Below are 17,646 nucleotides of genomic sequence, written 5' to 3'. Positions count from 1 at the left end.
CAGATGAGATAGAAGAGAAAGGGGAGTCCTCAGTACTAATGTGCTTTTCACGATCGCCGATGAAGAAAGAACGAAGTTATGAAGCGGACCACATGGGCTGATAGCCATGAAGCCCACCTCGCAACTACTACGTCCTAGCACCCTAGGAAGAAACTGAGCAGATACGCTGCAGTCTGCATCAACACAAAACTCAGAAAGTAGAAAATCTCAGGGAAATGGAGACTTCAAGCTTATTTACCACTGTCATCTATCACAAGGATGCGTGGTTCAGAGTTTCCCATCGAATTGGGGTAATATAATATGAGAAGAAGAAGAATTCAACGCCTACACCATACCCATGTTGACGCCTATCCATATGTAGCCCATCCGGGCCTGACCCGTCCATGTCTCATTCTAAGCTCAAGAACTCCTTGACCCCCATTCCCATACCGTACATCCTGTGTATACATCCACCCCATACAAGAGAAAACCTGATCAGGTCTGCAGACCACATTGACCCAAAACCTTGCAAAGCGTGACCCAACGTCAACGTGGGCTTCGGGCTGTTCAATTTTTCCCTAGGTTGGCGTGCATCGCTGAACGAGAGTAATGCCCTTACGAGACTAGGCCGCATAGTACAGCTTGATAGAGCTCAACACTCGCTTCCTGCAGACAGGGCAAGTCTGCACTTCCCGTGCGCACGGCAAACAAGCAACCACATGACCGCAGTCATAGAAGGCAGCTTCGGCGTCTCCTTCCCAGCAAATCCTGCATAGTTTCTCCGACTCTTGTGCGTTCTTCCAGTGCGTAACACCTTCGCCGAACTTCTTGTCGTTCTGCCACCCGCCTACATATGTGTTGCCACTGGCGGCCTCGACATAAGTCCCAGTGCCGTGTTGCTGGTTGTCGACCCAGTCACCATCGTAAGTGTCGCCGTTCTGGAAGGTGTATAAACCATGACCGTAGCGTTGGCCTAGGCGGAGGGAGCCGCTATATGTAGCGCCAGAGTGATATATTCTAGTACCATGGCCATGAGGATAGCCATTCACAACTTCGCCTTTGTAGTACTCGCTCGAGAAATAGTCGTAGGTGAAGTGGCCTTGTAACTTGTGTGGGAAGTTGCGAGCGAAAGCGCGGAACTGGAGGTAGGATTGAGGGTCTGCCAGGGCAGCGCGAGCGGCGAGTTCGTTACGCTTATCAGCCGAGAGCGGTAACGAAACGATGATGATACACGCGTTGTGTAGATCCACTTGCGCAAAGGTACGGCGATGCTTCAGTGATCGCGTGTTAGTCAGCTCGTCCTCCTCCCACATCTCCATCTTCTTCTTGTCTTCCGTTGGAATTTCAAGCAATGCCACGATCGTGTCATCCAATCTAGCAGACTTAAGCGTAGTATGCGATCCACGAGCTTCTAGGGCTTGCTTTTCCGCGTTCCAGAATTTGAGAAAGAAATAAATCTCATCTGGAGGTGGTTCAGGAGTGGGGTTGCGCACTGGTGGGGGTGGTTGTAGAGGTTCCGCAGGTGTATCAACCGGGGGAGGTGGAGGTGGTGGCAGCAGCATATCCTCTTGTGTGCCACCCATCTCAGTGTCGCTAGGACCTGCACCTGGGATTACAACATCAACAGCCGGTGGATCAACGGCTGGAGTTGGCTCCACTTCCAGCATAGCAGTATCGTTGCGTTGTTCTGAAGGTGCAATAGCGGGCTCATCAGGGTCGCTCATAGGCGTATCCTCCGAATGTGAAGTCATCTGCGGTGGTGGTGGTGGCGGCGGGGTACTGGAAGGCTCGATTACAGTCTCGACAACTTGGATGATATCTGCCGCAACTTCACCCGCCTGGAGCGATGGAGCCTCTGAAGCCTCTTTCTCCTCTTTCGGGAGCTCAGGCAGCTTCTCGAAGTCGGTGACGTGTACCCAGATGCTCCGGTAATCTGGCGACTCCAGAGTCCATTCCTTGGCATCTATGTGCGGGCTGTAGCTACCGGCTGAAAACTCAATGAGTCCGGTACCTAGGAGGTTTGGTCGGTCCAGAGATCCTTGCGTGGGATCTAGAAACCAAAATTTTATCTGTCGTGGGTCCTTGACGTTCTTCAAAAGGCCGAACAACTTTCGGCGAATTTCTTTGCATCCGTCGTTGCTTGATAGCGTCAATGTGTGGATGAGCTCTGAACCTTTCCACTTCGCATCAAAGAAGTCAAATATACCGGGACCTTCGTGCCCTAGGTATACTCGTGAATCAACGACGCGAAAATCGAGTGTCTTGGGTGGCTGCGCTGTGACCTTCTCTGCCTTCTCTTCATCTGTCGCAGAGTTCGACTCGTGCATGGGTAATGATGGCATTGGAGGAAGGGAAGATTGGTTCTTCTTGGCCTCTACTTCCAGCTTGAGCCACTCCGGGACGTCCCACTGCTCGGATTTGGCGTCTGATACGAATACTGACTGAGCGACATCGTCTCGCACATACATAGCAATGTATGCCACGGCGTCGTTGCCAGTAATCTGAGTACTACTAGGCTTGCCTTCATGCGCATCGACTGCCTCGCGCTTGGGAAGGCACTTAACTTGGCTCTCGTCTTTGCTATCACTGTAGATATACCATCGTGAACCAGGGCCTTCGGGTCGAAGTATGGGCTGGTATATATAGGACTGAAGTGTTTGCTTATGCACAACAAATCCATACAGTGTGTAGGGAGTGTCACCAACTGATATCCGGTCGTCAAGGGTCACTTTGTTCAGTACCTTGATGTGCGAACGCGTCTTCGCGCTGTCGAATTTGTGCCGTTCCAGCTCGATTGTCAACAACTCCGGCAGAGGCTGTCCAGGTATAGTGAAATCAGCCGATTCGTTGACAGCGCGCTGCATACTTTCCACACCTTCCACAGGTACGCGGTAGCTGGGTCTCCCGATGGAATAGTCGCGCTTTGGTCCACATATAGCATCTAGCTGGGCGGCCTGAGGTGTCTCTTGAAGTTCTTCTTCGAGCTTTAGGCGCAAGACTTCCCAAGTCTCTATCACATCCAACTTGTGGAGGCCATCGTGTATGCGGTACCACTCTAGTGCATCCAGAATGCCATCAAGGGCGACTGGACCAGCTCCAGGCTCGACTTGAGTGCGAAGCGAGTATAGGACTTGCTGTAAAGCGTTGATGAGTGGCTTCGGTCGAGTGAAAGGCTCCTTGCTAGGGTCCGCAACGACGATACTGTACAACAAGTTTCGAAAGGGCTTGAACAGCATCCACGAGGCAATCGCAGTCATCATGTTCCCGCCGGGTGAAAGCATGAGAGCTTGCAGGCCCGTCATTGCGAAACTATCCCACGGATTCTCACGAATGGGATGCTCCCATAAACAATCCGTCTGGTCTTCCACGACCCGAATGTAGGCAGTGAAGGCAAGTTTGTCGTGACGAAGAAGCGCCATGCGCTGACCATGCTGACGACGAGAAATATCGTAGTGCGGTCCGTGGAAACGAGTCCAGCCCCAATCAGGAGATCCATTGCAGAAGCGATGTAAAGCATTGCGCGAGTAGTTCACGCGAGGCTCTGTTGGGTTGTAGAGAACGACCGATATCTGCGCGGCAACGCTATTCCGCTTGGGCACTTGTTTCGATCCAAGAAGCGGAAGAGGCGAGTGTTGAGAGACAACTAGTGCGGTTGGTGCCTGGACGTCTTCCGACTTCGTGCTTTCACTGCGCTCTTGCGTAGACGGCTCATGCTGAAGCGACACGCCTGTCGGATCGTCTGCTGGCGCATGTTCGGACATGACCATACCTTCGTCAGCCTTCTTCTCTCCACTTGGCTCAGAGGCCTCTTCGCCGTGCATGTCTTTGCGCGCGTCCTCATTGTTGTCGTCCTTCGAGTCCTGAACGCTCAGGCATTCGAGATAGACGCTTAGATAATCTGAGTCGTTCCCCTTAGGATAAAACTTGATCTGCCATTGGTGGCCCCCAACCGTAACGACATCAGACTTCATAAGCACTTCATGGTTCGGCTTTTCTTGGGTTCCATTATACGCATCAATTGCCCAGTGGATACGTCCTGCTTCACCAGCGGTATACTCCGGGTGATCTAAAGGTTTGAACGCCTCGCTCTCCCAGTATTCGTGGTCTAGAGCACTGTGTTCACCCCTCTCCTCGATCATCTTCACTTCGTCCTCGTCAGGCGATGACAAGTCTTCTGGAAGTGCGTGCCACGGCGGGAGGCCATCGTCGTCGTCGTCGGATCCTGAATCAGAGCGAGGTGGGTCGACTGGTGGCGGCGGAGGCGGGGGCTGTGTGCTTGGATCAACAGGGGGAGGAAGTGCGTCGAGGTCTACGGGTGGAGGAGGCTCTATGGGAATGATGGTCGCTGTCTGAGGTAGGTTAGCACTGGTGCAAATACAAGCCAGTAGAAGACATTGGCATACCGTTTGCTCTGGCGCAGGCGATGTGGGTGAAGTAATAGTAGCTTCTTGTGCTTCAGCCGGGCTGTTCTGTGGTAACGGCTCCGTCTCGGCATCCGGTGTAACGTCCATAGCGTCCTCATCTATAGCCGAGATATCGACAGCGATGGTGTTGGTGGAAGCATCGCGATGGGTGGGCTCATCTCCATCTTGCATATCTGCATCGCCCCGATCGTGGTTTTGGCCTGTAGAAGGCATTGTGTTCGCGGAATTGGAGGTGCTCATGTTCGATTCGGCTGCAGGCGGTGGCGGCGGCGGTGGAGGAGGAGAGGCTGGCGTCTGCGCATGGAGTACGGGGTTTGGTGAGTGTGGCGGGCTGGAGAGCTGCTGGCTAAAGTGCAGTGGTGGCTCTACGCTGACGCTCATGTTTGCTGCAGCGGTAGAGGCGCATGTGAAAGTGGAGAGCGGGCGTTTGACGGGCGGGAGTGCAGGTAAAGCTGGGTAAAAGTACAAATGGAGCGATGAGTGAGAGGAGATATGAACGAGGCGGCACGACAGTGGTGTGTTGCTTTTATCGGTGAGTGCAGCAGGCTAGTAGCGTTATCGCGTCGACGAGGGTGTATGGATACAATGAGCAACCGACGTGTGCTTCTGGAGATATGGCTCGAGACTGTAGAAATTGGAGTTGGAGAAGAAGGAAAGATAACCTGGGCGTGGCTGGAGCTTGACAAGGCTGCAGCCTACCAGCATGCGGCACGATTGCCAACAGAGGTACAGAGTGAGGCGGTAAAGCTACCTGGGAATCGGCTGGCCCACGCGCTGCGCTATCCCGAATCGAAGGAGCTTTGGCGTCAGCGCCTTCAACCTGGAGGCTCTGCGCCCTTTACAGCCTCTCCGACGACGCGCTTCAGAGGTTGACTCATCGCCCAAGGCTGCGCGGACAAGGCGCATTCGTCGTCATCACGGAGCTCTCAGCTCCCTTATCGATTAACCTCCACAGTGACCGGCTAGGCAGTCACGCTAGAGCTTTGAGACTAGTGGGGAAGGTGGGCCCGTCCGCGCCTTCCCTGCGTCCGCTCTCCGCACCAACAACGTTGCTCCATACAGCAGTCGTCCTTACATGCCAGCCCACTTATTCCGGTCAATCAACAACATGGTCTTTATTGCACGAGCTATTGGAGTGCTGCATGGCGTATAGCGCCTGTTGTTATTGCCCTTGCGACCTTTGGACCCGTGCGAAAGTGGCCGCAACAATGAGCGGAAACACCACCGTCGCCTCTGCGTACACCTTCACGCTATCTCCGTCTAGCTTAATCTTTCCCCAGCTGACAGCCTCGTCTGGCCGTGCGCCTGCATCACTCCCGTCAAATTCCTGCGCAGTGTTGATGTACACCGCGCTGTCGGCTCCGTTGCGCATCAGGTTCGCATTGGCGATGTGATGCTTCACCAGTCCTCCGCCCAGGACAATCATGCCCGTCCTCTTCGCTCTCACGGCGATTGTGTTTATCCTTCTAATGTCCTCTACAATATCGACGCGCAGCTGCTCTGGTGATGACTTGAATGTGTGGAAGTACAGCATGTCGCCCAGGCTTCCATCTGTCAGCGCTGGGCAGAAGACGGGGATGTCGTTCTTCCACGCCCAGTAGTAGACCGATCGCTCGTCATTGATCTCCTTACCTAGACGGTGGATGACCTTGCTAGGCGTCCAGTACAATGGCTCGTCCGTTTTCTTGCTCGCTTCCTGCTCCTCCAGCATCTTGTCCAGGATTGGCACGACCCAGTCCTCGAACGCGCAGTAGTTGCTGTTAGGCACGACGAGATTGCCGATACGGTTCATGCCCTTTTGGCGCAGTCCAGCGCCGGGAGTGGAGAAAGCGCCGAGGTATGTCGGCGCGAGGCATTTGATGAAGTCCTCTTCGACGCCGCCTGCCGTCGTCACGATGGCAGAAACGTGTTTGTGCTGGACCAGGTACCGCAGCGTCTCGCGCAGACCCGAGGATATCAGATTTGACGTGTACCCAAGGAATATCGTCGTGGGCTCCTTGGTCTCAGGGTCTCTCCATGCGCGCTGTCATCAGTTAGCAGCGAACCCAAGCTTCTCGATGCGGTGGTGGTGTCGCGTCGCCAAATCAGGCTAAATGTTTCGCCTTTCGGGACTGCGCACGGACGGGAGATTCCCGGCATACGCAAGTGCTGTCTCCGCACTTGACGCTGACACGCCGCAGCGGCGCAGCACGCGCATTCGGATATTCCGGGCAGAAGCAACTCACCATATCGTTGATGATGCGTACAGCCTCTCCCACCGATGTCGCCTGAAAGCCCATGTTGGCGTAGCCGCCCACCAGCTCCTCGACGGTGATGCTGCGCGACGCATACTGGTTGAAGTCGATGCCCTGCACCTCTTGCGCACCCTCAGGCACGGGCTCGGATGGCTTCAAGACTGCATCAGTGGCGCCGGTAGGGGCCGAAGAGTTGCTAGCCATGGCAGTGGGCAATCTCGGTTGGGCAGTCGCTGCAGCGGCGCTGTCGCGATGTTCTGGCGCGTCGTCGGGCTGCTCGGCGTACTCTGGACGGTTGCAACTCTCGTACTGTGCTATTTGTGAGTCGGTGCGGCGGCAGATTTTGAGGAAAAAGAAGCCCCCACACCTGGGCACCCGTGGATTGGAGCTAAGGCATGGCAGTCTAATCCCTGCTCGTGTGAGGCTAGTTCTCGGGTCGATCCAGCTAAGGAGACTGCCAGGCCTTTTGCCATCAACGTGTGGGAGGGCCACGGTGTCGCATCATCGCACAATACTGCAGCCAGTCCTCCAGGCGTGCATCGTGTCCAGCATCTGCCGTGCAGCCGTGTGTGTCCGTGTTGGTGAAGGGCCCGGGCTGGGATCGTCACCAAATCCCCTAGTGGAGCCAGGGCTGGAATCTGAAGCAAAACCAGCGGCTGCCCACCCCTGCAGATAATCGAAATGTCCAACTGCGGACCAATCAGAGGCCGGCTGTCATGTCTGGATGGATTCCCCTCGCTAGGCCGTTGCAGGCCAGCCGGGGCGTCCATTTTGACTTGCAGGCATCCGTCATGGCTGGGTGTGTCAGTGCTTCGTTCGTGTTCTGGTCTCCTCGACGTTCCCTTTCTCATCATCACACCTACCTTGCGACAACGACCCTCTCCACGACACTATGCTGCCACGGCCCAGCGGCGCACAGCCTGGCTAAAGAGCCACTTCATTCTTCGTTCCTAGCATCGACAAGGTGCTGCCTCACGTGCCCAGGCCTCCCTCACAAAGAGACCCAGCGCCACGTCAACGGGCCGCAGAGCATCTCCAACACGGCGCCAGACTGCCTTTGTTGACCGCTGCGCGCTTCTCACACTCTCCAGTATCTCCAGACGACTTTGCCTGACCTCCAGGGCCAGTTTGACGCGTTTACGGCACGAAACGGGCGTTTTGGGCGTAAAGGCGACAATAGCAGATCGAATCTCAGCTCCCGGCGCCGAGCAGCTGCACCTGTTCCACCACGGATCGGGGTTTGGCGCTTTCCCTAATTCCCTGGTTTCGAAGCACGGGCCTTGCCGCTAGCGCCTCGTCTACCACGGCTTGCAAACACGAACCTCGACTGACACCCTGTGGTTGACGTCAACCTGGGACACAACAATTCGCCGGCCAATCGCGCGATCACTCTTGAGATTACACACGACGGTACATCAAAGGAACTCTTTTTCTTTTCTGCACCATCCGTTTGCTACGACCACTGCACGCGATCCGGGCCTGCTCTTACGACCGAGATTTCCAATCCGCTTTGACATACGACCTTTACCTGTGCCCATGCCGCAGTCGCAAGTTCTTTGTACAGTAAGCAACCACCAACATGTCTGCTTCACGGTATCCGGAAAACGGCAGATATCCCCGCGACAGATCGCCGCCCTACCGGGATCGAGATCGAAGACCATCCAACTTTAGTAGCGGTTACCCTCCAAGGGGTAACGAAACCTTTAGACCAAATGCAGAGCCTGGCGGCTTCTCAAGAGAAGTTCCGAAAGGTCCAAAATCTCTTTCCGATGCGCCACGTGGCCCGCCAGTGGGTCCACCATCAAGTGCATCTGCAGCGCCACGCGATGATAGAAGCCGAGGATTTGCTGGCCGAGGTGAAGCTACACCACTACGTACTGCGCCACCATTAAGCAGCGGTCCTGGGTTCCCGCACAACTCCCAAAATTCCTGGAGGGCAGATCGTGACCGAGACCGCGACTTTGATCGGCGCGAGCGACGGCCGACCCCACCAAGGCGCTCACCTATCCGGGACTCAAGAGATCCGCGCGATCAGAGGGACTTTGTACCGCGAGATTTGGATGTCAATCGCGCACGACGAAACTCACGAGACGGCCCCCCTTCCGCTGGTTCCACCTACTCTGACCCCCCACTCCCCGGTACAGCTTCATCGTATCGTGGCGGAGGCATTGGCCGAGGACGAGGCGGATTCTCTGGGCGCGGTCGAAATTTCCACAACGACGACCGGGAAAGACACCACGACTCACGTGATCGCATTCCGGAACGGACATATCGGCCGCGGAGTCGGACACCCCCAAGGCGCCAGGAGCGAGACATTCGGGAAGACCGCGATTTCGATAGGAGAGAACGTGACGATCGAAGGTTCCCCAGAGAGTACGACTCCTACATCGGCCCAGCAGGTGCTGCGAAACCAGGACTACGGGCGTTGGACACACACCGAGGCCCGGGCCCTTCTGATCTGAGGCATCTACCTGGTACGCCTACGGGACCAACCCCGCATTCAGCTCACCATGCCTCTCCGTCCGACAGGCTAGGGCCTCAGGGAGATACTTACTCAAGACGATCTTCTGTTGCTATCGATCCTCTCTCTGCCAAGGATCCTCGGCGGGAGCCAGGGAAAGACGAGGCTCTCCTGGCGAGCCGCGCTGAAGCGTCCAGGGAGAGGTACGCTCCGCGTGCTTCATCGCCTCCTGCTTCCATTCCAGCCTTCGGTGGGTCCAATGTTTGGAGGGCGCCCATCTCTGACAACAAGCCAAGCGCTGCGACAGTAGCACCACCGAAGCCTGTTCAGCCTACTCCTGCTTCTACTACTAACACCTCTGTCGGTCCTGCCACACCTGCTGCTCCTGTTACTCCTGTGAAGGCGGCAGTAATCCCGACTGCACCAAAGGCAACCATTCCCCCAGGCCTCTCGACACTACCACCCACTGGGCCAAAAGCTGATCGGGCGCCGGATCGTCCGCTGCTTGGAGAGATACCAAAGCAAGAGAGCAGAGTGCCCCATCCGGCTCCAACACGTATGGAACCACCTTCTATTCCTCCTACCGTTGTTCCATCTCAGGCCACTGATGTACCAGTCTCAGACAATGTGACTGCCAAGGTCCCGATCTCGCCCCAAATGGCTGCGCCCCCTAAAGTTCCCACCATGGCACCATCAGCTCCACTGACCGCTCCTACTGCGCCATCGGGTGTTGCAAAGTCGCCTCCACAAGGCCCTGCTGCACGACCGCGTGCACCACCTACAGCTCCTCAAGCGGCACGAGTCAACGTATCTCCATCGTTTTCAAGGGCAACTCTACCACAGTACACTCCTCGAGATGCATCTCCCAGTGCGAATCCTTCAGGGTTTGGTCCGCGTAATGGTGGCGGAGGAGGCTCTACGATCAACACATCCCCGCAAAGCTTACCAGCGAATATACCTACGGGCCCCAAAGCTGACCGCACTCCGATGGCTCCTAGGCCACTTTCATCCTATCCGCAATCGGACAGGCCTGGCTTTCCTCCCGCTAGAGGCCCATTGAGCGGCGGTCCTAAGAGCATGCAATGGGTACGGCCTGGATTTAATTCGAGCCGACCGTCGGTGCCAACCAAACGCGAATTTCCAGCTGAGGATCGTGAACGACAGTTCGGTACGGCCCCTAAAGCCCCTCGACTCGAGCATAGCGTCTCTGCTGCACAGATTCAGCGTAATTCGCAAGCAAAATCAGTATCGCCATCATTTTCACGCATTCAAACCGACATCGAAAGACCGAGAGAACGTGCGGTATCCGCAGAGCGTCCTTTAGTTCCCCCACCTAAACCTACTCCGATCGAGACTAGGCGACACTCTGATGTCGTCATGGCAGAAGCGTCACCTCCAATGGCCAAGCCTCCCATGTCGGCTGCGTCGTCCGCCCCGGAAGCTCTGCAAGACTCTGACGACGATCTTGATCTTGACGAGGATGACTTCGCTGAGTCTGAGGCGAAATACAACCGAGAGCGAGCACGTCTAGAGGCCAAACGGGTCGATCTGAGTGCTCCGCATTTGCGCGCTACAACTCCCTTGCAGGAGATTGTTCTGCTGTCATGCCTCAATGTCGAGCATCTTCCTCAGACACAGCCAGATGTGGTGTCCGTCGAAGAGACAAGCACACCCTTTCCCCAGGAGCAGGAAGAGTCACATCTTTCACCTGTGCAAGCACGTCCTCTGGAACCAACCACTACTCAACCCGCTCCAGAGAGTATCACGGCAGATTTACCGACACCTAAGGCTGAAGAGTCCGAGGATGTCGAGATGGAAGACAAAGAGGAGACTGAAGAGAGGTCGGCTGCACCCGCAACGATGGCGCTTCGTCTACGACGTGAGACCTCTGCAGAGCAGGAAACCTTACCCGACCTCAGTTTGTTGCCCTATCTAGGCTCAGGCCCGCCAACGCCTCTATCAGACATTGGGCAAGACCGACCAAACCTATCTGACGATATCATGAACGCCATTCGAAGCAAACTACGCAAGAGCATCGAGCCTGAGCTTAACACTGATCAGATTCTCGAACGATACGCAGCTGCGTATAGAGCGTGGCGTGTGTCTATCCGTCCTTTGGACGAAGAGCGCGATCATGACGATCAGGATAGACAGCCGTCAGCCGAACCAACACTGAAGGCTGTCACTCCCGATGTACAAAATGCTGCGATGACAGGGATTCTGGATGGGTCGCTTGCTCCTACAGGCCGGAGGAGCCATGCGAGTCGATGGGCTACTGAGCTTGATTTGGAAGCTGTCATCAAAGAGTCTTTGAAGACTGCCGAAGAGGAAAAGCTAGGGAAGAAAGACAAAGAGCCACGCAAAGCCATGGCTGATCCGGAGAAGGAGGCCGATCTACCACTGGAACTTACCGAGGCAGAGGCTCAGCGCAGAAGATTCATCGACACTAACTTCCAACGCGAACCCGGTCAAGGAATCTTTGTGTTTCACTATGAGCCACCAGAGGATGACTTCACCCCCGAGGAACACAGGGTCATGGTACATAACTACAAGGATCAATACGCAAAGAAGTGGGGTAAACTGGCCGAAGTTCTTTACAAAGAAGTTGGAACCGAACGTACCTACAAGGATTGTATCAATCATTACTATGCTACCAAATGGGGCAGAGAATACAAGGGTAAACTCCGCAAAGCTCGGGCTCCCAGGAAGCGTGGTGGAGCCGTTGGTCGTGGTCGTGGAGCTATCGCCAACATGGACCGACCCGAAGGACCAGGAGAGGACGGTTTGCCCTTACCAGTTACTGAGACTGGGCGACCTCGACGCCATGCGGCACCCAAATTTGGCCCAACCGAAACTGAGTTTGACCCGATCACAGGAATGCCCATACCAGGCCGAGCACGCAGGCAAACCGACGCCGACGACACGCAAGAAAAGGCCATGCGGCGTGGAAAACCGGCGAAGGACAAGGTTGGCCGGAAGGCGAAGAACACGCCACTCGCGGCCGTTCCTATAGGCTCACCTGTCAAGGTCGATCGTAAGGACAAGAACATGGGAGTCAAGATGGAGGACGACCTTGGCAAGCGGCCCATGAATGATATGCCCATACCCATGCCACTTATCCCTATGGAGGATCAGATGATGCTGGCTGGAGATTTGCAGCAGCTTTCTGGTCTGCCTGGCAGTCTTATGGATCGACCGAAGACACAGGCTGGTGCGAGACCTGGCCCATCCAGCTACTGGTCCGTCTCCGAGTTACAAGACTTCGATAAGAATGTTGCACACTTTGGCACGGACTGGATTGCAATTGCAAACCATATGGGCACCAAGACGCACACTATGATCAAGAACCAGTATCTGCGTCTCGTCGAAAGTGGCAAACTAGACTTGGAGCAGACAGCAAAAGAGGCAGATGCTCGAAGGGAACGAGGTGATGATCTAGGTCCACCGCCAACACCGACTCCAGCACCCAAGAGACGATACGAGAGCACACAAGCGGGACCTATCCGCCCCATCGCACCTACGCCTGAACATGGGTCTCCGCCTCCGAACCCGCTTGTGCACCCCAAATTATCTCCTCCGCATTCAACTCCTTCTTCGAGATTCTCCACTATCGCCCAAGCACCTGTGCAGAGCAAGCCCATGGTGCCTCCGCCCGGATATTCTGCCCTACCAGAGACTAGCCTGGCGTCTGTACCCTCGATACCACCACAGCAGTCGCCGCCCGCTCCCCCTCAGCGTGCACCACCGCAGCATCATCACCAACACTCCATGTCGCAGCATAAGTCGCAGCCGCAAGGGCCACGAGCTGGATACTTTTCCGAAGACCTACCTCCACGTTTCGAGTCCCGGCCACCTTCACAACCTGCAGGTAACCAACAGGCACACCGGCCATTGCAACAACATGCGCCTCCACAGCCTCGCGTTCAAGAGCAACACCACTCGCCTCTCTATCGTGGACTTCACTTTCAGGAGCGAGACGTTGCGGGTAGACCTGAAGTTCAGCAGGAGCAGGAGGCTCAGCGCCGGTTTCATGAACACACACGTCGCATTTCACAGGAGATGTCACAGCATAGACCTTTTGCTCCCGGTGGTGCACCGCCGATCATGCCGCCAGTACGTTCGAACTCTGGGCTGAGATCACCAGAACATCGTCCGTTGCCGTTCTCGCACTCCCGACACTCATCGCAAGCGCAATCGCTCAGCCAAACGGTAGCCGATGTGTATTCTCCGAGTCATAGTACTAGCCACAGTGCGCAACAGCTGCCGCCACGGTCGACCATTCTTACACCGCCTGTCAAAGAAGAGCCTAGGAATCCTCCTCCAGTTAGCCTTCCCCCAGCTCAACCCCAAGCGATGCTTCACACTCAATTACAGCATCCTCAGCGCGGCCCACCACCTATGCAAAACACACCTCCACCTGCAGTAACAAAGCCGGCTGTCGAACCACGCAAGTCTAACTTGATGTCTTTACTGAATGACACCGATCCTGAGGAGCCCAGACGTAAGAAGCCAAGCGAACAAGGTCCGCCATCGCATACCTCTACACCTCTGCAATCAGCACCAATCGCGCCTCCTCCTCCCACAACGCAAAGCTACTCGTCATCGTCAAGACGTCCGCTCTACGAAGATTCTATGGCTGCTCAATCTCCGTATACCCGTCCAGCCTCGTATGCTCAGCAGTCTTCACTCGCAAACGCAACATCAAACAGGCCAATCGACTTGACTGAGGACAAGCCATCAGTAAGCAGGCCAAGTCTGCGCGATACTTGGCAAGCCCAGCAGCCGTTCCACCGAGGATTGTCTCAGACTCCACAAATCACGTCGCTTTCTTCAACACCGACCGGCCTGCCTCAGCCGCCCAATGTCAACGACAGGATGTTCAGCAATCATCGTTCTGTCTTCTCCCAGCATAACACTCCACGTCAAAATCCGACACCGCCACCTCTTGCCGGCTTCAACAACTCTCCAAATCCGCATTCGCGCACGTCGAGTGTGAGTGGGCCGCCTGGGTCGTTGCCTAGACATGGTGTTCCGAGCACCACTGCAGCACAGCATGCGCAAGCACTGAGTGCATCATCGCAGATTCTGCAGCCGAACCCATACGCCCAAGTTGATCCGCCGGGCAGTGGTGTCCCGCCACCTGGACCTATGGGGATGCGGCCCAGTCCGCACCTGTCGACAAGCCACATAGCACAGCAGCAGAGGGACTCGTCCGGACGCAACGACCATTCGCAGGCCTCAAACGCAAACCTATCGTACTCGAACCCACAAACGCCCAACGAGCATCCAGCCCACCCTTTTCAAGGGTTGAGTAGACTGACGGAGCCTTATCGTCCTCGCGATCCTCGTGAGGCCCACGATTTTGATCCTCGTCACTCGGATCGCGACACCAGCCGTGAGTTGTCACAAAGGGCCGATTTTCTACGTGAACAGCTTTCCAACCCCGCGCTACGTGCGCCAGGTCCTCCAATGCACGAAGATTTGCGATACCAACCCCAAGATCGTGGATACCTCTCGCAACGCTCACAGACTCCGCTTTCTAGGCCGGAGCACGGCCAGCCTCCACCTTTGCAGCATCCTCCGCACTCGTCTCTCGGAGTAGCAAACCACTCTCTTTATGGTCAGCGCCCTCCCGAGGAACCACAACATCACTTCATGCGCAATCCTCGTGATCGCAGCATGACGGACCGTATCCGCGAGGAGCAAGCCCAAGCTCAAGCTCAACACCAGGCCGCGATGAATCGAGAAGAGCATATGCGAAGAGAAGCTGAACAAAACTCAAGAGAACGTGAGATGCGCGAACGAGATGCACGAGATGCGCACTACAGGGACAGCATCATGCGAGGAAGACAAGATATGAGGGGTCCACCGCCACCACAGCCCAGTTCAGGGCCAGGATCAATCCACGACCCTCGGCCACCTACAGGACCTATGGACTGGACGAGCGGTGTAAGGCATCCGCAGGACCGTGGTCCATGGCAACGCTAGGGGGTCGGCTCGATTGACGTTTCGGATATTACATGCTCTACGCATATGATTTCTTTTGTGTCTCAGTAGATAGCTTCAGCGTTCCCGGCGTCATGTTTCTTGACGCCTTACTTGTTCATGTTTAAGAGAAAGGATGACAGTCATGCCACGCGGTAGTCTTGCCTTTGGCGTTGGGTGGTGCTTGTCCTGCCTGTTTAGTTTTTGTTATACCAGAGCGAGTGGTTTGGAAGAGCAGAAAGAGATGGCTTTTGGACCTTTCTTGTAGAAACTTGTAGTGTATTATACGTAGCTGTCGAGCTAATTGCGAAATGTTCTGAATGAACTTGACTTTCTACTGGGTGCTGCTGCTGGTGAAGAAAAGCCTTCTACGCGTGTGAGACTGCTCTGCAGATGCATTGGTGTATGTGCCAATCATGGCACTGATCACACGTCAACCTCTTTTGCTGAACAGGCAGCAGATAGCCCAATTATACAGTGCTGGCTACGCGAACCCCTCTGCCAGGTCCACATAAACCTCAACGCCGATACGCCTCCGCAACAAACCCATCCCACTCCCCTTTAAGATCATCCTCCAAGCTCCCACCAGAGACCCTCATACCCTCAAACGTCAACGACCCAACACCCGGCACCTCATACAAACACCCCTCCATCGAACCATCACCAGCGAACGTCATATAACCCGTGCACTTGCGACCAAACGTCAGCTGTCCAGTCTCCAGATCGCGAAGACGCCAGCCAAGCGAACAAGGTTGACCCAGACTATCGGAGTCGCCAGGACCAGGGTTCATCTGGATGATTCCGTCCCAGGCGCCCCAGCGGAATGTCGCCCACCAGATACCGCGGGAGGGGTCGCGGGCGAGTGTGAGGTCCAGGTTGTAGTCGTTGAAGGTGGAGCTGGCAGTCTCACAGGAGATGGAGTAGGTACCGCTGAGGAGGAGGGGTGGCGAGGGTTGGTAGTAGTTCGGGTAGGGGTCGGTCTTGATGTAGGGTGATGGGTACATTCGGTCGGGGCTGGGCTGGTACTGCTCTTGCTTCATGCGGGACCTTGAGGGAGTTGATGGTGGCGCGGAGGTCCGGCTCTCTTGCTTGATGTTGGTAACAGATCGCTTGGCGGTCGGCTCCTTCTTGACGAGTGTTTTCTTTGGCGCTGGCTCCTTCTTTACTCTAGCAACTTTCTGCGGTGTCGCTACCGGGCCGGAGACGTGACTACCAGCGCGCTTGCGTTTGGCTGGTGCTGGCTTCCTTGGGGTGTTGTTGCTCGCCTGCTGCGCGTCCATATACTGGCTAAGCGACGCTCCTCCTAAGGCCAAATTGACTTCGAGATAGGATTAGCAGCGTCAAATATCAGGGGTCTTTAAGCCTACCAGTGACGTTGACCCCGCCATTTACACCCTGAGAGCTTCCAAAACCTGGCTTGCTAGTAGTGCTCGGCTTAAGCGCGTGCTTGCTCACTGCACCACCATTCTTCTTCAACTTCCGGTTCTCCGCCTCCCATTCAGCCTTCAGTTCGCTCTCGACCTTCAAAACCCATGCTGGTACCTCAAGTTTGAACTGATTCATAGCATTCAGGAGTCGCACTTTCGCCGCATTCTTGTCCTTGGTAACCGGTAGTCCATAGTGAATGAGTTGGGCGGAGTAGAAATGCCAAACCTGGTCTTTCGCTGGTGTCGCAACTTCAGGCTTTCGACCCTTGCTGTAGAGATTCGGGGCTTCCGGGCGGAGGAGAGCCGCAAGTTCGGCGACACTCGCGCGTCCATGGTGGTTTCCGTTGCCAGGGTCTGCGTAGAGGACGGATGAGTAGAGGAAGTCGCCACGGCGGGCTGGAGGGGCGAATGTCGCCATGTATTTTGAAGTGTTGGGTATCGATATAGGCTACGAGTTTCCAACAGATAGTACGTGGAAGATGTCCGCGAAGGGGTGTTGCAGAGTGGTAGAGCGGATTGCGTGGGTCGACGGTAGGCTACCAACGAAGCTTGAGTCCGTGCTTGGTCAGAGGAACATCCAGGGTTCACTCTTCTTCTTCCAAAATTTCCTCGGCGCTTTCAAATCCTGAAGACTGTAAGTCTTCTTCTATCTTCACCCTGATCTGTTCCTCGGCTTTCGCCTTTTCTCTCTTTTTCTTTGTTTCCGGACTTCCGTATTCTTTATCGAGATCGGATACGAGATTGAATATATTGCGCAGAAAGTTGGTGTAGAACTGGGTGTCAAAGGCTTGATGTCGTCGACACAGAATCTTCTCCCAATCGTTCTGGTGCTCGTGAAATGCGCAACTATCCTTTACATCGTCATACAAACGCTCACGTAGATGTGGATCTTTTGGTTGGGAGGCTATAATCCACATCACTTCGGCAAGCCAATCATGAGAGAAGCATTTTCTGATGTCTGCTGCAGTCGTGGTGTTCAACGGATAACCGACGAAGACGAAAGCCATCCACTTTAGCAAAAAGATTCGGAACGGCGAATTCGAGAGCAGAGATTTGTCCAAGGCGTCTCTGTCGATCTTCTGACACAGAATACCCGTGGGTCTTTCAAGGTCAACCATCAAGGTCATAATGTCCTG

At 55.2% G+C, this 17,646-nt stretch overlaps 4 protein-coding genes across 4 annotated transcripts; 1 reads left to right on the top strand and 3 right to left on the bottom strand.

Annotated features, from left to right (window-relative positions):
• Nucleotides 1–602: 602 nt before the first annotated feature.
• J4E79_008511 (uncharacterized protein) lies at nt 603–4,784 on the bottom strand (the record flags this gene model as incomplete). Its single annotated transcript, XM_049357368.1, has 2 exons — nt 603–4,328; nt 4,383–4,784. 2 exons carry the CDS (start codon nt 4,782–4,784, stop codon nt 603–605), a joined length of 4,128 nt encoding a protein of 1,375 aa, XP_049208266.1.
• A 781-nt stretch (nt 4,785–5,565) lies between these two features.
• DYS1 (Deoxyhypusine synthase) lies at nt 5,566–6,841 on the bottom strand (the record flags this gene model as incomplete). The annotated part of the gene is made up of 2 exons (XM_049357367.1): nt 5,566–6,426; nt 6,629–6,841. 2 exons carry the CDS (start codon nt 6,839–6,841, stop codon nt 5,566–5,568), a joined length of 1,074 nt encoding a protein of 357 aa, XP_049208265.1.
• A 3,634-nt stretch (nt 6,842–10,475) lies between these two features.
• Nucleotides 10,476–13,524, top strand: J4E79_008509 (uncharacterized protein; the record flags this gene model as incomplete). Its single annotated transcript, XM_049357366.1, has 2 exons — nt 10,476–13,211; nt 13,423–13,524. The coding sequence occupies 2 exons, from the start codon at nt 10,476–10,478 to the stop codon at nt 13,522–13,524; spliced, it is 2,838 nt and encodes a 945-aa protein (XP_049208264.1).
• Nucleotides 13,525–15,601: 2,077 nt separating this feature from the next.
• J4E79_008508 (uncharacterized protein) lies at nt 15,602–16,928 on the bottom strand (the record flags this gene model as incomplete). The annotated part of the gene is made up of 2 exons (XM_049357365.1): nt 15,602–16,386; nt 16,451–16,928. The coding sequence occupies 2 exons, from the start codon at nt 16,926–16,928 to the stop codon at nt 15,602–15,604; spliced, it is 1,263 nt and encodes a 420-aa protein (XP_049208263.1).
• Nucleotides 16,929–17,646: the final 718 nt, after the last annotated feature.

This window comes from Alternaria viburni (assembly GCF_023758015.1).
Source record: "Alternaria viburni strain BMP 2772 chromosome Unknown scaffold_20, whole genome shotgun sequence".
NCBI lineage: Eukaryota > Fungi > Ascomycota > Dothideomycetes > Pleosporales > Pleosporaceae > Alternaria > Alternaria viburni.
Note: the sequence above shows the minus strand (reverse complement) of the source record. Positions and strands in the feature narration are given on the sequence as shown.